General features: G+C 64.3%; 1 protein-coding gene across 3 annotated transcripts in view; it reads right to left on the bottom strand.

Annotated features, from left to right (window-relative positions):
* Positions 1 to 1,186: 1,186 nt before the first annotated feature.
* The window catches only part of SLC6A19 (solute carrier family 6 member 19), a 16,707-nt gene continuing 2,210 nt past the window's right edge, over positions 1,187 to 15,683 (bottom strand). Inside the window, exons 1-12 of one of the 3 annotated variants that reach the window (XM_086362423.1) lie at positions 11,527 to 11,635; positions 11,296 to 11,436; positions 10,329 to 10,466; positions 9,213 to 9,394; positions 8,771 to 8,881; positions 8,390 to 8,502; positions 6,612 to 6,740; positions 6,365 to 6,521; positions 4,621 to 4,825; positions 4,244 to 4,403; positions 3,163 to 3,325; positions 1,187 to 3,017 (exon numbers count right to left, since the gene is read on the bottom strand). In XM_086362423.1, the coding sequence (XP_086218549.1) occupies positions 2,814 to 3,017; positions 3,163 to 3,325; positions 4,244 to 4,403; positions 4,621 to 4,825; positions 6,365 to 6,521; positions 6,612 to 6,740; positions 8,390 to 8,502; positions 8,771 to 8,881; positions 9,213 to 9,394; positions 10,329 to 10,466; positions 11,296 to 11,428 (1,695 nt within the window). In that variant the 5' untranslated portion in view covers positions 11,429 to 11,436; positions 11,527 to 11,635 and the 3' untranslated portion in view covers positions 1,187 to 2,813. Of the gene's footprint in view, positions 3,018 to 3,162; positions 3,326 to 4,243; positions 4,404 to 4,620; positions 4,826 to 6,364; positions 6,522 to 6,611; positions 6,741 to 8,389; positions 8,503 to 8,770; positions 8,882 to 9,212; positions 9,395 to 10,328; positions 10,467 to 11,295; positions 11,437 to 11,526; positions 11,636 to 15,683 lie in introns of those variants that run through there. The other 2 variants (XM_086362421.1, XM_086362422.1) reach the window with 2 other exon arrangements.

Raw genomic sequence — 15,683 nt, 5'->3', positions numbered from 1 at the left:
GGCTGTCAGGAGCAGTTCCGAGCACCCATGGGCCCCCACTAGGCACCCTGCAGGCATCTACCAGCATCACGGCTGACGCAGTGGACACGGCCATCCCAGGAGGGGCCCTGTCCCTCATGTGGCCGCACCCCCGACGGCCTGCTTCTGCTCTCCCTCCCCGGAGAGGGACGTTGTGTAAGCGGTGTGAGCTGGGCTACAGGCCTTGGTCTCTGGAGACCCGCCTGGCGGGTGGTTATATGGCCTGTGGGGTGCTGTGTCCCCCATGCACTGACCAGGGTGGCCGTGAGGAAGAGCTGCAATGAACATCTGCAACGGGATTTTGCGTGGACATGGGTGAATGCCCAAGTAGGGCTGCCAGGACAGCTGCTATGTTTACTTTTAAGCCAGTTATTTTCCAAAGATGTCCAGACCTCTCAGATGGTCTGAATGTGACCTTTCCACCTGGCTCCCAGTGCTCCCCTTCTGTCTGGCTCCCGGTGCTCCACTTCCAGCTGGCTCACAGTGCTCCTCTGCAGAGGATGTCCAGATGAGTTCCAGAAGACCTCCCCTCCCCTGGCCTTCGCCAGCCCCTAGCCCAGGAATCCTTGCCAGTGTGAGCCCACTATGAGCTGTGGTGGGGTGGCGACCTGCGTCCCCAAGGGGTTCCCTGGGAGGGTGGCAGGGTGGGGTGATGCCAGGCATGGGGAAGGGCTTGGCCAGGCTCAGGGGGTATGTGAGCCCTTCCCTCAGCTCGGGTTCCCTCTGTCTGGGGGCTGGAGCCGTGACGAGCCAACACGGTGGGTTCAGCTGAGGCTTCCCCCTGGACCCTTGCCCCCACCACCCAGCAGACGCCTCCACCAGGACAGGACCGGGCCCCTTATCCATAATCTCACTTTCCTTGGACACTCCTCTCTCAGCCGGGCTGCATGGTCCCAAACACGGGGCCCCGGAAGCAGGTCCCGCTGAGGAAGGGCGACTCAGATGGAAAGGCATGGGAGAGGAAAGACAGTGGCGAGGCCAGGCCTCTCCCTGTGCCCCGGCCCAGGGGCCTCACCAGTAGCCCCCACGTGAGGGCACTTCGCTGGGAGCCTGGGGCAATGGTGGGGGGCGGGGGCCCTCCATGCACGCAGCAGACCTGCAGTCCTGCACCAGCCCCTCAAGGCTGGGGCTCGTCTGTCTCTCATTTAGACAACACTTAGGCCAAGACTATGAAAGAGTGATTTATTCACACAGGCACACACGACACCCACAAAACCCAAATTTCTAACAATTTGCAAAACATCAAGTCTGTGAAAGAACCCGTCACCAAGAGACAAAGACGGCCCAGCCCCACCCAGGTCACGTCTGGGAGTGTGTCTCCCCTCCACGCACCCTGGGGGTGGGGTCCCTGCCCAGGTCACGTCTGGGAGTGTGTCTCCCCTCCACATACCCTGGGGGTGGGGTGGGGCGGGGTGTATCTAAGGGGTCCTGAGCAGTTTTCCCAACAGGGTCGGACAGCTCTGGGAGTAGAGGAGGTGGATGCCAAGGATGCTGGTCAGGAGTCTCCCACCCACCACTCGGCCCCCTGGTCCTGCACGGAGAATCCTTGCAAAGTCCAGTTCAACATAAACTTGCAGACTCTTGCATGGAAAGTGGAGGTGACTGGTTCTTGGAAACAAACACCCAAGTTCACGTAACTTTGGAGGAGGCTGGATGTGGCATCCCGTCCCCGCACCGACGCCGGCTTCACTGAGCAGCAACAGCTGGACAGTCCCCCTGCCCTCACGGTCCCCGACGTCGCTCGGGACGCACGGGCAGTCCTCCACCTCGGTGGCCAAGGCCGAGTTATCCTACAACCCGTCTTTTCCAACATCTGGCTAAATATTCATGCAGTTAATGTCCTCTCAAGAATGTACCAAGTGTGGGGGGGTCTGCCTTAAGTCACCCGAGCTGAGTTTTATTTAACTGCTCATCTATTGCTGGCAGCCACATGCAGGGATTAAGCAGATCAGCCTTCAGATCACACCCGGGTGTGGCCAAGACTCTGTCGGATGGGTGGGGCCCCACCGGGCCGGCCAAGTTCTGTCGAGCTCACTGGCCTCTTCTGGATGGGCCTGAGAAGGCTGCTCCTGGTCACAGGGTGAAAGCCCCGACCTCACCGCAAGAATCCCAAGGTCGGAGGGGACCTCGAGAGGAAAGGGCAGAGGCACCAAGACAGGCTCCCAGGGGCCGAGGTGAGGGGGGCGTGCGCAGCCGGCCCCACCCCACGGCAGCTCACTCTCTGCGAGTGGGTGGAGGGGGGCCGCCCTCAGCTCCCAGGCCCTCGGGTTGCTGCAAGGCAACACGTGTGTGTGCAAGCAAAGCCACAGGCATGCACGCACACACAGGTACACACACAGCTGTGCACACACACACAAGCATGAGCACACATGCACAACACGTAGATGCATGCACACTGAAACACACTCACACGCGTGCAAATACACTCCCATACTGGCTCACGTATACACCTGCCCACACGTGCTCACATGCACACACACATCCATGTGCACACACACGTGTGTGTAACCACACCAAGAGCATGTCCCTTATGCACCCATGCTTACACACATCCACACGTGTACACATACACTTGCACATGTATATACACTCACATATGCACACATACACACGCAGGGACATACCCACACACGGTAGATACCTTCTCACACTTGCACACTCACATAAACAACACACACACACACGCCCATGTATACACGCTCCCACACATGCACCCTCACATAATACACACACGTGCACACACGTGCAGCCCACTCCCTCCTCAGACACCACCCCCACCCCACGGGCTGGGCTGCCTAGGACCACAGGCCACCGTTCACTGAGGCCGCGGACAGTGAGCTGACGAGCGCCCGCTGGTCCCCTCGCCTCTGGAAGTGGTTCCTGATGAGCTTGTAGATGGCGAAGCCGGGGATGACCAGGCAGGGGACCCCAGCAACCAGGACCACCACGGCGTACACCCAGCCTGGGTACTTGATTTCCCTGGATTTGGGAAATTCCTCCTGGAGAGAGAGTGGCCTCAGGTGAGCAAACCAGGCAGCCGGGGTCTCACTCAGGGCAACGAGCCCGCCCTTCGTGATTCACTCCTGCCTCTAGAGGGAGGGGGAGCCTGCCCCCACCCACCCACCCTGGAGGCCCAGGACTCACATAGGCTGGGTCCCAAATGTTGTATGTCAGCTCCTCCCTGACCTCGATCACGAAGAAGAACAGGAAGATGGCCAGCATAAGCAGGGGGCTCACCACTCTCCACGTGACCTGCCAGAAGATGTTGGGCTTGTGGCCGATCATGAACTCGATGTCCCTGTTGAACCTGGAAGCAGAGGCCGAGGGGCTGTTAGTCCCCAGAAGGCAGAGGGTGGCAGCCTCTCCACGCCTGGAGAGACGGTCTCTCCTCTGTGATGCTGCACTCTGACCTCTCACATCCTTCTTGGCAGACACGCCTTCTCTGGGAAGCCCCACCATCCCGCAGTGCTAGTGCCAGGCTAGACGTGTGGACTCTAGTCAGAGGCCACGTCCTCCTCGGGCCCAGGCTGACACTGATGTGAAGGGCGGATCAGAGCTGCTGGGACCGAGGAGGGGAGCTGTCCGGCTCCCTGTCTCAGTCTCCTTGGCAGGGCAGGTGCTCTGACCCTGGGCAGCCTCACCAGCACTCTTAGAGGTGCAGCGCTGGGGGTCTTGACAGGGTCCCCTGCATGGGCTTGTGCATTTAATCTTAATTGATTTCACCAGATCGTTTATGGAGTGGTGGTGAGTCCAAGTCCGGTGCCAATCCGTGATGCCCTGAATGACTGGCCAAGGGACGGCTGACCCTGCCACACTTGCCCACTTGTCTTTGCCTGAGCCTCTGTCTGGCAGAGGAGCCCTGCTCAGACCCCTGGGGGCAGGCCTGGCAGTGCAGTGGGAACTGGAGTAAAACACCAGCTTCCTCCCTCCTCCAGGCAGGGTCCTGGGGAAGCCCCATCGACCCACAGCAAACGCCTGTGCACCATCCTGCCTTCTCCCATTCGCCCCGAGACTGGGCTGCCTCCTGCTGCGGCTGCCAGCGCCCTTCCCGAGGCCTGGGGGCATCTGGACGCCGCAGAGGGCGGGGTCTGCAACCCCCGTGAGCTCCATGGCCTCTCCGTTGCCCTCCCAGGCTCAGGCCATCTCCACCCCACACCAGACAGAAGAGACACCTGCGCGGCCCTGCGCACCCCCTACCATGGGGTTCCCCGCCCCCGGCCCCTACCTGTCCACGCCGTACACATAGACGACGGAGAACATCTCGAAGAAGGCGATGACGAGCAGGGGGATGGAGCCCGCATAGCTGTCCAGGAGAGACAGCCAGTACTGGCCGGAGTTCAGTGTGAAAATGAAGGCGATGAGGTACATCCCCAAGCAGATGAGGCCTATGGCGGCAGAGGGTGGGGTGCCGTCACGGGCGTCTGCCCCATGCCTGCCGCAGTCTCCCTCTGGCGGCTGCGCCATGGCCTCGACCCCGCCCACAGGCCCCGCCCATAGACCCACAGACCCCGCCCACGGACCCACAGGCCCCGCCCATAGACCCACGGGCCACACCCACATTGCCCACAGCCCCCACCCACAATCTCCACAGGCCCCGCCCACCTGTAAGCAGCTCCTTGGGCCACTTCTTGGGGATGACTTTGAGGTCCTGCAGGGGCACGACCACACCCTCCATGTTGCCGAACATGGACGACAGGCCCAGGCAGAAGAGCATGATGAAGAAGAGGACGGACCAGAGGGGCGCCACCGGCATCTTGGTGATGGCCTCGGTGAAGACGATGAAGGCCAGCCCGGTGCCCTCCACGCCCTGCAGGGCGGCAGGCGAGTCACCCAGGGCCCTCCGAGGTGCCCACTGGCCGGTCTGGCCCTGACACTGGACGGCTCTGCATCCGCCAGGCTGGCACCCACACCGTCATGGATGATGCAGGCCATTCTGTGGAGTGACTGCAGCTCTTGTCTTTTAGCTCTAGGTGTATTTTAAAAGGCTGAACTGGTTATATTGCTGGGAAGTTGACCACATTGTCTGGCGGTGGTTGGGGGCCCATGCAGCCCAGACAGAAACATTGGGCAGACGGGCGTGGACTGCCATCTGGTCGCCGGTGGGTGCCCCCACCCCGCCCATAGCCGAGGCCATCACGCAAACCGACTTCAGCGGGCCTGAGCAAGAGCCGAAACAGAGCCCCTGGACGTGCGCCCACCAGCGCTCAGAGTGGCCCGTGGGGCAGGCAGTGCCATAAACGTGCTTGTGGGTGCGTAAGGATGACACTCTACACGGAGTGGCCCACGCAGGTAAGTGAGGCCTCGGGCACTGGGCCCCCTTCTCGAGGCTCAGGGTTCCCGGGGGTTGAACCTCCGCAGAGAGCCCTGAGCTCAGAGGGGCTGAATGAGGAGCCAGTGGATCTGGCGGGATCCTGCAGGGCCCATGGCACCGTCACGGCATCTGCACACATTCCTGGGGCACAAGGACTCAGAGAGCCATGGGGAGGTTGCAGGGGGTCGTCACAGCACTATGGAGCCCACATCGCAGAGGAGCAGTCCGGGAGGTCTAACGTCCTTGTATCCGTGGGAAAGCAGAAGCCCGTCAGCACTGCCCAGGGCTGGGGGGCGGGCGCTTCCAGCTGAAGGGAAACTACCAGGGGGGCAGGAGGGCATAAAACGACTGCGTAAACTTACTAACCCCCCACAAACTGAGCTTCCAGGCGAGAACTGGCACCTTGAGAAGGTCACTTTTTAAAAGGAAGGGGGATTGAGACTCGTGGTCCCTGTGACGTTCCCCAGGGACAGCCAAGTTGGGAGGACCCTCTGCTGTGTCCACTCCTGGCAAGATGGCGCTGTCGCTGGAGAAGCAGTGCCAGGCCCTCAAAAATGCTCAACACACCCCCGAAATGTTGTGTGGCTCCCAATAAGAGAATTGCAAAGCTAAGATTAGTAGATGCCGGCCTACGAGCAATCACAGCAGATGTCGCTCGTCCTGGGGGCCGGCACTTGAGCTTGTGAGCATCAGGGAGGGACTCCCGGGAGCCTGATGGCCACCGGTGATTTCAGAAGGACGGTGACAGTGACTCCGACCTTTGTGTAGGAGAAATTCCAGTAAAAGTGGGCCATGGGGTGTTTCTGTGTGTTTGGTACAAGGCCACGGGAGAGGTCAGGCCCACGGAGGGCATCTCACGGTCTCACATGCGGGGCCCATGGCCCAGTAGATGCTGGTGCCCTAGAGCCAGTGCCCGGACCCTGCGGGGCAGGATAGCCAGGGTGGGCGGCCGTGTGGCACGGGGCAGGTTTGTCCAAACTGGACTCCCAGGGGAGGCTCGGTGTCCACCCAAGGTGCCCGCTGCCCTGGCCCTACCTGTGAGAGGAAGGCATCCATGTCGCAGGTCTGGAACTTGAGCCTGGCGTAGGCCGCGGGGTCGGAGGCGTTGCACCACCGCTGCATCTCAGCAAAGTTCTCCTGCGTCACGTTGCCTTCGGGCAGGTCGAACCCGTTGATAAGCGTCAGGATGTTCCTGGAAAGAGAGCGAGGCTGACACCAGTCCGGGTGGGCTCCTCGGAGGTGGAGGCCCCCGCAGCTGTCGGGGCACCCGCGGGCCACTCACGTGCTGAAGCAGTCGTCGTAACGTTCGGTGGCGCGGAAGCCAATGATGGAGTAGACCACGGTGGCCGCATACACGGACGTGAAGCCGTTGATCACAGACACGATGACCGAGTCCATCTCGCAGTTGTTGCTGTGGACAGAAGCGGCGTCGGTGAGGACAGGCCAGGGGGCGCGGTGTCCACACGGCCAGCCCACGTCGGCACAGGTGGGCAGAGCTGCGTCTTGGGCCAGCCGGACAGGCTGAGCCGCCGCTGGGCAGGGAGGGGGGAGGGCTCACCGGGCACCAGGTGATGGCCCCCATGCCTGCTGCAGCCTGCAGGCTCCTCGGTGCCCCCATGCCCTGGGGACCCTGGAGCTGGGGCTGAAGACGCTGGTGTTCAGGTCCCTGCTCGGCCAGCGTCTGCTCTGGGCTCAGGAGGTGGCGCATCAGCCCTACTCGCACACGACAGCCTGGACCTTCCAACCACCAGCCACAGAGGCCTCAAAGAGGCAGCCTGGGCCGGGTGGCCCCATCCCCAGGCCTGGACGCCTCCCTCCCTCTCCTTACCCCCTCTCTGCCCCCACAGACGCTGCCCCCCAGCCCACCCCAGGCCTTCATGGCTGAGGACACCCCATCTCCAGCCACCTCGACACCTAAAGCCTCCCTCAGCTCGGTGCATGACCCCTGACCTCCCATCCGCTGAGGCACCATCCTTCCAGGTGCCTCTGTCAAGAACCCCAGGGAAACGCAAATCCGACCCCAGTGAGGGCCTTCCCTGGTGGTGCAGTGGGTGGGAGCCTGCCTGCCAGCGCAGGGGGACACAGGTTTGATTCCTGGTCTGGGAAGATCCTGCAGGTCGCAGAGCAACCAAGCCCGTGGACCGCAAGAGAGGACACTTCGCTGCAACTGGGGAGAACCCGCAAAGCAAGGAAGACTCACGGCGGGCAAAGAAGAAACAGCTACTGAAAACAAACACGTAGCTCAGTGAGCGGCCACACCCTCCCCTGCGGCCGGAACCCAAGCATCTGAGAGTGACAGGCGCGGACGAGGGCGGGAGGACCCAGCGCTCCCACATGCCCTACAGGGACTGCAGAGGGGAAGCGGCTCCTCAGACGGTTAGACCTGGAGCCACCGCGAAGCCCAGGGCCCCCCGCCTCGGGGCACACGCGCGGGGAACGAAAACAGGTGCTCACGGAGCTGGAGCACAGACGTTCTCAGCAGCCAGAGAGCGGGCGTGGCCCAGCGAGGCCCGGCTGCAGGCCAAGGACGCCCCGGCCTCGGGGGAGAGACGGACACGCAGGCCAAGGACGCCCCGGCCTCGGGGGAGAGACGGACACGCAGGCCAAGGATGCCCCGACCTCGGGAGAGAGACGGACACGCAGGCCAAGGACGCCCCGGCCTCTGGGGAGAGACGGACCTGCAGGCCAAGGACGCCCCGGCCTCGGGGGAGAGACGGACATGCAGGCCAAGGACGCCCCGGCCTCGGGGGAGAGACGGACACGCAGGCCAAGGACGCCCCGGCCTCGGGAGAGAGACGGACACGCAGACCAAGGCACGGGGGGCCGGGGGCCGGCTGCAGCCGCTCCCCACAGCTCCTGAGAACGCCTTCAGCTGGGAGCCGGCCTGCCTGCCTCCAGCCCCACCATCCCTGATCCGGGAGACTCGGAGCCTCAGCTCTGGCGAGTGCCCACCCACCTCCAGCCTCACAGCTGGTCGGAGGGGGAGACTGGGGCTCTGCGCGTCAGGTGCCTGGAGGAGCAGCCCCTCGCCCCCATGGGACCCCCATCCAGCATACTCACTGGACAGGGTTGTAGCTGGAGAAGGAAATGAGGCCCCCGAAGGCCAGGGAGAAAGAGTAGAAGACTTGGGCCCCCGCGTCCAGCCAGGTGACCGGGTTGGCCAGCTCCGTAACCTGCGGCCAAACAGAGACCCTCAGCCGCGCACCACGGGATGTGGGGGCTCCCAGGAGGGGCGTCCAAGGAGGGGACAGGAGCCGGGAGGCCAGGTGACACCTGAGGCCACCAAGTAGAGGCCAGAGGGAAACGACCCTAAGGCGACAGCTGGTGGCCCTCTGCCCTGAGCCACACGCGATCTGGCATGCGCTGCCCTCACAGGCCCGGCCGGTGTCCAGGGACCAACGGGGTCTCGGAGCCCGGGGTGGGCGGGAAGCCCAGACTCACATTGGGCGTGAAAAGGAAGACGATGCCGTTGGTGGCTCCCTTCAGCGTCAGGCCCCGGATGAGAAAGATGGTCAGGACGACGTAGGGCAGCGTGGATGTGATGTACACGGCCTGGGGGAGGCGGCAGCTGTTGGGGGGCAGGGCTGGGGGCCCACCGCGAGGCGGAGGGCTGAGCCCCGGACCGTGCCCCCTCCTCCCGCACCCTGGGCCCCGCCTCCCCCTCTGGTCTCCGTGTCCTCTCGTCACCACGGTCACTGTTTAGCTCCCACCACCCAGACGGGCACCACAGTCGCTCCCGCCTGCGGCTTCTGAAGCGTGTGTTTGGGAGCCATCTGGCCCAGCACTGAATCTGGGGCGCTGCCCAGACAGGCGGTGGGCAGGGGCCGAGCCCTGAGAGCTGCTAAAGGGGCCCCCGGTCCCCCAGAGGCCCACAGCCCCGCACCTTCCCTGTGGTCTCGATGCCCCGGATGGTGCACACGTAGAGCACGCTCCAGGCGCATGTCAGGGCCAGCAGGATCCACCACTGCACAGAGCCCGAGTCATCGATGGAGGTGGAGACGTTGAGGGTCTCGCGGTACCAGAAGTAGTCCACAGAGGAGCTGCGGGCACACTCGTCCACGTAACCTGACACCGCACCACACCAGTGAGGGCCACGGAGAGCGTGGGCCCAGGACACTGACAGACGCCAGGACGCACTGCACACGTGCACACACGTGTGCACACCCGCATGGACATACCCAACAGACAGCATCACAGTGAACTCGCACGTGTGTGTGCACACCCCACACAAACATGCACAAATGTACTCACCCGTGTGTGTGCACGCCCACACCCACACACGCGCAACAAACAGCATACAGAACACACTTACACATGTGCACACACCCACACTCAACAGCACGCACCACATACACGAGTGTGCATGCACAGACACACCCAACAGCATGCACAACATACGTGTACATGTGTGCACACTTTAGTGCACTCGTGTGCCCACGAACATACTTGTAGACACACATAAGCATGCACATACCAAACCAAACAGACTTGCATGTATGCTCACGTGCAGACCCGTGCACACACTCGTGCACACAGGGAGCGTGTGCACCGGGCTCTGACTACCTGTCCCCTCCCCCAACCCTGCCCCCGGCAGGCACAGACCCAGGGCTTAGCTGGGCGTCAGTGCCCTGGTCACGGCACGCAGTCATTCAGGAGCTCACCAGTCTTTGGGGTCTCACGCCAGAGCCCACACTGGGTGGCTTGTTCAGCCTCACACACTCTCTCTGCTCGAGACCCAGCAGCCCAGGGTCCTGGTTGCCCCCCGGGCTCAGGGAGCCCAGTGAGACCCTGCCAAGGCAGGAGTGGTCTAGTCCTGGCAGACCCTCCTACCTCACCCCTGCCCACATCCCCTGCAGGGCCCTGGGTGCAGCAGGGAGGCCATGCCCCTTTCTGTGCTCGCGTTTTTGCTAAACTTGGGCGACAACCACGTGGATGTTAGAGATTCGGGAGACGCTGCTCACGGACCAGCTCCGCCCCCACCAGCCCACCCAGGGCTCACCTGTCTGGTTGGCATTGAGCGGACACTGGCTCCAGGGCAGGGGCTCCTGGAAGGAGTTGAAGAAGTACCACATGACCCAGGCGATGATGGTGTTGTAATAGAGGCCCACCATGAAGGACACGAACATGGACGCGATGCCTGGGGGGAGAGGGGACGTCAGTGCTGGGGCGGGGTGTCACTGCTGAAGTGGGGGGTCACTGCTAGGATGGGAGGTCCCTGCTGGAGTGGAGGTAGTGCTCGGGTGGGGGAGTCACTGCTAGGGTGGGGGTCACTGCTGGGGTGGGGGCGATGGCTAGGGTGGCAGTCACTGCTGGGATGGGTGATCACTGCTGAAGTGGGGTTCACTGCTAGGGTGAGGGCAATGCTGGAGTGGAGGGTCACTTCTGGAGGCGGGGGTCACTTCTAGGATGGGGGGTCACTGCTGGAGTGGGGGTCACTTCTGGGGAGGGGGTCATGGCTGGGATGGGGGCACTGCTGGAGTATGGGGGTGCCGGGGTGGGGATAACAACTAGGGTGGGCAGTCGCTGCAGGGGAGGGGATCACTGCTGGGATGGGGGTGCTGGTCACTGGAAGGGGGTCACTGTGGAATGAAGGGTCAGTGCTGGAGTGAAGGCAATCTCTGGGGGGCCCTCTTGGCCCACTGAGTGTGGGTGAACAAAAGGGTCCCTGACCTCAGGAAGGCGCCCCCACTGTCAGTGTCCCTCCTAGTGCCTGCTCTGGGCAGGAAGTGGGGGGCTCTGCTCTCCCCCTGTATCTGCCCCCACTGGACCTTGTGTTCCCTGGGGACCCAGGACAGCCTCTCCAGCCCATACCATCCCCCCCACAACAGAGTCTAAGGAAGGGGTGGCAACAGCCTCAGGGTGGAAGCTGTGGAGCCCGGGCCGTCTCCTCCCCGAAAGGTAGAGGGAAGAGAGGGCAGCGTGTGCTGCCAGCCCGGACCCCAGGCTGAGCCTGGGCATGGACGCACCTACGCCCTTGAGGGCCGGGTGGATGGCGCTCCAGACGCCCACGCTGCCCTTGCGCAGCCGCTGCCCGATGGCGAACTCCAGGTGCAGTAGCGGGATCCCCTCCAGGACCAGCAGGATGAGGAATGGAATCATGAACGCTCCTGCGGGGGCCGGGGAGGCATGGTCAGGGCGGTCACGTGACTAAGGACGTCGCCCTTGACCACGCCCTTGACGGTCATCGAGTCATTTACAGGGGGGCTTGTGCCTTCTCCTCGAGGTGGCCGGCTCATCCACGGTCCCCACAGGATGCTGCCTGCCCCCTAGTCCCTGGAGCGCTAGGCTGGCATTCGCCTGTGGGAGGAGTCCAGGGAGGGGCACGCGCCAGGGTAGGCCCCCTGGGGGTGTGGGCCCACAGCATCCGCACTGGAAGGTGGGGAAGGAGTAAAGGCCAGGAGCTCAGAAGCCGGCCCAGACCCCGCGCAGAAAGGGGTCTGCATCTGAGCTCTGGGGACCCCACTCTGGGCCAGGGAGCAGTTGGACCTGGGGTCTGTGTCCGCCCTCGCTGATGGGTCCCAGGGCCTGGCCTGGCCCCAAGCAGGGGCCCCGTGAACACCTGCCTTCATGGTGCTTGTGGGCCCACCATCCCAGAGCCCTGAAGGGGTGAGCCCCCTCCTGCTGCTCCATCCTCGGCCCCAGTCCGTGGTTTTACCAGCTGCCCGGGCTCCTCCCCCTGACCCGGGCTCTGGGGGAACCAGGGGGGAGGCAGCCTGTCCAATGCACCTGGCCTGGCCCCGTGCTGAGCCGAGTGCAGGCCTGCTGATATTAGCACGGCCGCAGTTACCAAAGGTCCCCGGCTCTAGTCGGCAGGCAGCTCGGGAGCTGAAACTGGCCGATAAGGATTGGAAACACCTGCTTCAGGGCTTAAGAGTGTGTTCAGGTCCAGTCTGAGGGGGACCTCGTGGTCGGGCTCCCTGGTTACCGGGACCGCCAGCACTGGCCTGGGACGCCCGCCCTAAGGTCCCTGCTCTGTCCTGGGGTCCCGCGTGGCCTGCCGTGGGCTGAGGTCCCCCGCTCTGTCCCGGGGTCTGGTGCAGCCTGCCGAGGAGTGAGGTACCCCCTCGCCCCAGTTTGTGCAGCCCCGTCTCCCCGCCCTCCTCTGCTCGCCTCCACCTCCCGACACACACGCTCTCTGCTCCCCCTCAAAGGGCTTAGATCCTTCACTTGTACCCGCTTCTCTCCCAGATGCCAGCCAGGCCGCAGCCTTCCCACCATGGCCTCCTGGGCAGTGTGAGTGTCAGACCTGAGCCTGAGGTCCCCACTGGTGAGGCTCTGTGTATACATGTGTGTACGTGTGTGTGAATCCATGTGTACGTGCACGTGCCTATCCACACGTGTGTGTGTATCCACGTGTATGTGACTGAGTGCGTGTATGTGAGCACGTGGGTGCCTCCACATGTATCCAGACACTTGGTGTAAGCGTGACATGTGTGTACGAGTGTGCACGTGTGTCCTTGTGTATGTATGGGCGTGCATGGGTGTGCACAGGTAAAAGTGAGTGTGTGTAGGTGTGTTTGAGTGTGTCCACGTGTACTCTTACGCCTGAGTGTGCGTGTGTGTGTGTTGAGGGGAACCTGGAGCACATGGCAGGGGGCTCCCGGTCTCTGCGCCCAGCTCCCCTCTTGGCTCCTGGGCTAATTCCTCGGCCTTTTCTCCTTCTCCTCCTCCGTCTGCCTCTGGGCCCCAGGGCCAGCGGCACTTTCTCCTACCCGTGGACTGGCCTCAGTCCCCACGCCAGGAAGCTGCAGGGCCACTGGCCGCCCACCGGGGGCTCCAGGCACAAGCTTCTTCCAGGGCCGGTGCTGTGTGGGGCGGGGGGCAGTGTGCCGAGGGTCAGCAGGCGAGGGTGTGGGCTGGGACGCAAGGAAAGTCACCAGGAATGGGCCCCCCCAGGCCAGACCCCTCGATGGAGGGGAGCCAGCAGCCTGGGGTCTGGGGCTCGGCCAGCTGCGGGCTCAGCGCCCGTCCCTCTGTCCGTGGAGGGAAAGGTGAAGTAAGGTTTGCCTCTCTGAGGTTCTCAGGAGCTGGATTTGAAAACCTGTGGGGCAAAACCACCAAGAAGAAAACAAGCTCCCCATCCTGTCCCTTCCTCTCATGATGCCACTTTTCCCCCGGGACTCCCTGCCCCTTCACCACCATTGGGAAACCCTATGCATCCTTGAAAACCCCACTCAGACAGCCCCTCCTCCAGGAAGCCTCCCCTGCTCCCCATGATCCTGGCACCTACAGCAGCCCCCCAGCCACCCCCACAAGCTCCTCCAGGACCGGAGGCTCAGCTTCTACAGAGGCAGGGAGGGTGGGGCCAGGGCACGTCCACTGCAGCCCCCAAAGGTGGGCTGGGCCCAGCGAGCCCTCCATGTCCCCACACGTGAGGCCCGCCTGGTGGGCACCCCCAGCCCTGGCAGCACAGAGCGGAGGCCCCTCCCCTCCCCAGGGATGGGCGGCTCTTGGCTCCCTTTTGGGGTTGGGTCCTCCGTTTGTGAACTGACCCCTCTGCTGTGGGGCGGGAATGGGGGTGTCAAACAGAGGGGCGGGGCGGGCTGCAGGTCTTAGGAGGCAGGAAAGCCAGAGCGCCCGGCGGCCAGCGGGTTCCAAAGGTCCCGGGAGATGAGAGTGGAGACCATCAGCTCCAGGAAGGACGTGTGTGCAGAGAGATGCCGGGGCAGAAGTTCCAGGAACTCAGGAAGCGAGGCAGGGGAGGGGAGGGGGGCGAGGGCCTCGAGAGCCCCCCGGGGTGCAGGGTCAGGTGGGGCACCATTCCGCCTCGGGGTCTCCAAGGCTTTTGTGACCACAGACCCTCAGCCGCTTATGGGAGGGAAGCCCAGTGGAAACGGAGGCTGCTGCCCGCCCCTCCCCCTGCCCCACAGTGGACAGGAGCCGAGGGGGCCTTCTCGCTCCCATAGCCGGGCTCCCTGGGACACCGCCCGCTTCCCCAGATGCCCTGGAGGGCCGCGGGCCCCTCTTCCACTTCCCCGAAGCGCAGGGGAGGACCGCCACCTGCCCTCGCCCGTGGCCTCCCTGGCACCCCCGCTCCACTGCCGTTGGTCAGGACTCGGGCTGCTAGGCTGTGGAGCTGGCCCTGGGAGGCGGGGGGCAAAGCTGGGTGGCAGGTCCTGCCTCCCCTGGTTCTCCCTGCTGGCGGCCGGGACCCAGTCCTTGCAGGTCTGTGGGGGCTCAGCTGGCCTCCAGGTGACAGGCACCAGGATCGCCCGCACCAGGGGATTCCAGAGCCCGTGGCGCTGCCCAGAGGGCCTGGGGGCGGGGAGGAGGCCTGAGGCTGGCCCAGGGTCTAGAGTCATGACCCCTGGGCCCCAAGCTTCCGAGGGCCCTGCTCAGCGGGGTCCCCGGGGCGGCGCCCAGCCCGTGTGCCCCTGAGCACTCACTGGATGGTCAGAGGGGCGCCGTGCTGGGGGGGACAGAGCTGGGCAAGGAGTGGAGGTGCCCCCAGGTGGGCGCCCCTCCTAGGGCTCTGGAGGGCAGGGTGGGGGCGTCATGCTGGGGTGGACAGAGCCGGGCAGGGAGTGGAGGCACCCCTGGGTGGGCACCCCTCCTGGTGCTCGGGAGGGCAGGGTGGGGGCGCCATGCTGGGGTGGACAGAGCCGGGCAGGGAGTGGAGGCGCCCCCGGGTGGGCACCCCTCCTGGTGCTCAGGAGGGCAGGGTCGGGGCGCCATGCTGGGGGGGACAGAGCTGGGCAAGGAGTGGAGGTGCCCCCAGGTGGGCGCCCCTCCTAGGGCTCGGGAGGGCAGGGTTGGGGTGCCGTGCTGGGGAGGACAGAGCCGGGCGGGGAGTGGAGGCGCCCCCGGGTGGGCACCCCTCCTGGCGCTTGGGAGGGCAGGGTAGGGGCGCCATGCTGGGGTGGACAGAGCCGGGCAGGGAGTGGAGGCACCCCTGGGTGGGCACCCCTCCTGGCTCTCAGGGTCGGAGAGCTGAGCCAGCAGCTGGCCTGCAGACCCCAGCCTCGTCCTCAGAGCGGCGGACCGCAGCGTGCACACTGTCTGCCTGCTGACCGGACTTACAAGCGAGTGTGCAGACCCTGGCACAGTGGCCCGACGGGGCGCTCACCCAGGGACACGGGAAGAAAGGCGCGTGCAGGCCTGGGGGCGGGGCCCAGCGAGGGGCCCAGAGGATGAGAAGGACATCCCTGGTCCGCAGGGGGCCCCACCTCCCTGAGCCCAGGGAGCCAGCAGCCGGTCCTCCTCAAACCCAAGTGAGCTGAGACCTACGCTCCGTCCTGCCCCCAGGCCCGTCCGCGTCCGCCTCCGCCTCACCTCCGGGGGCAAACCTGCCTTTAGGGGCCAGCTCCTTCAGCCTCACAGGCCCGGCTGCCTGTCCGGTGCAGACCCCGGGGGA

The sequence above is a fragment of the Bos grunniens genome, chromosome 20 (assembly GCF_055505025.1).
Source record: "Bos grunniens cultivar Pamir isolate PY7600 chromosome 20, Bosgru_T2T1.0, whole genome shotgun sequence".
Lineage (NCBI taxonomy): Eukaryota > Metazoa > Chordata > Mammalia > Artiodactyla > Bovidae > Bos > Bos grunniens.
This window is presented reverse-complemented; position numbering and strand designations above follow the sequence as displayed.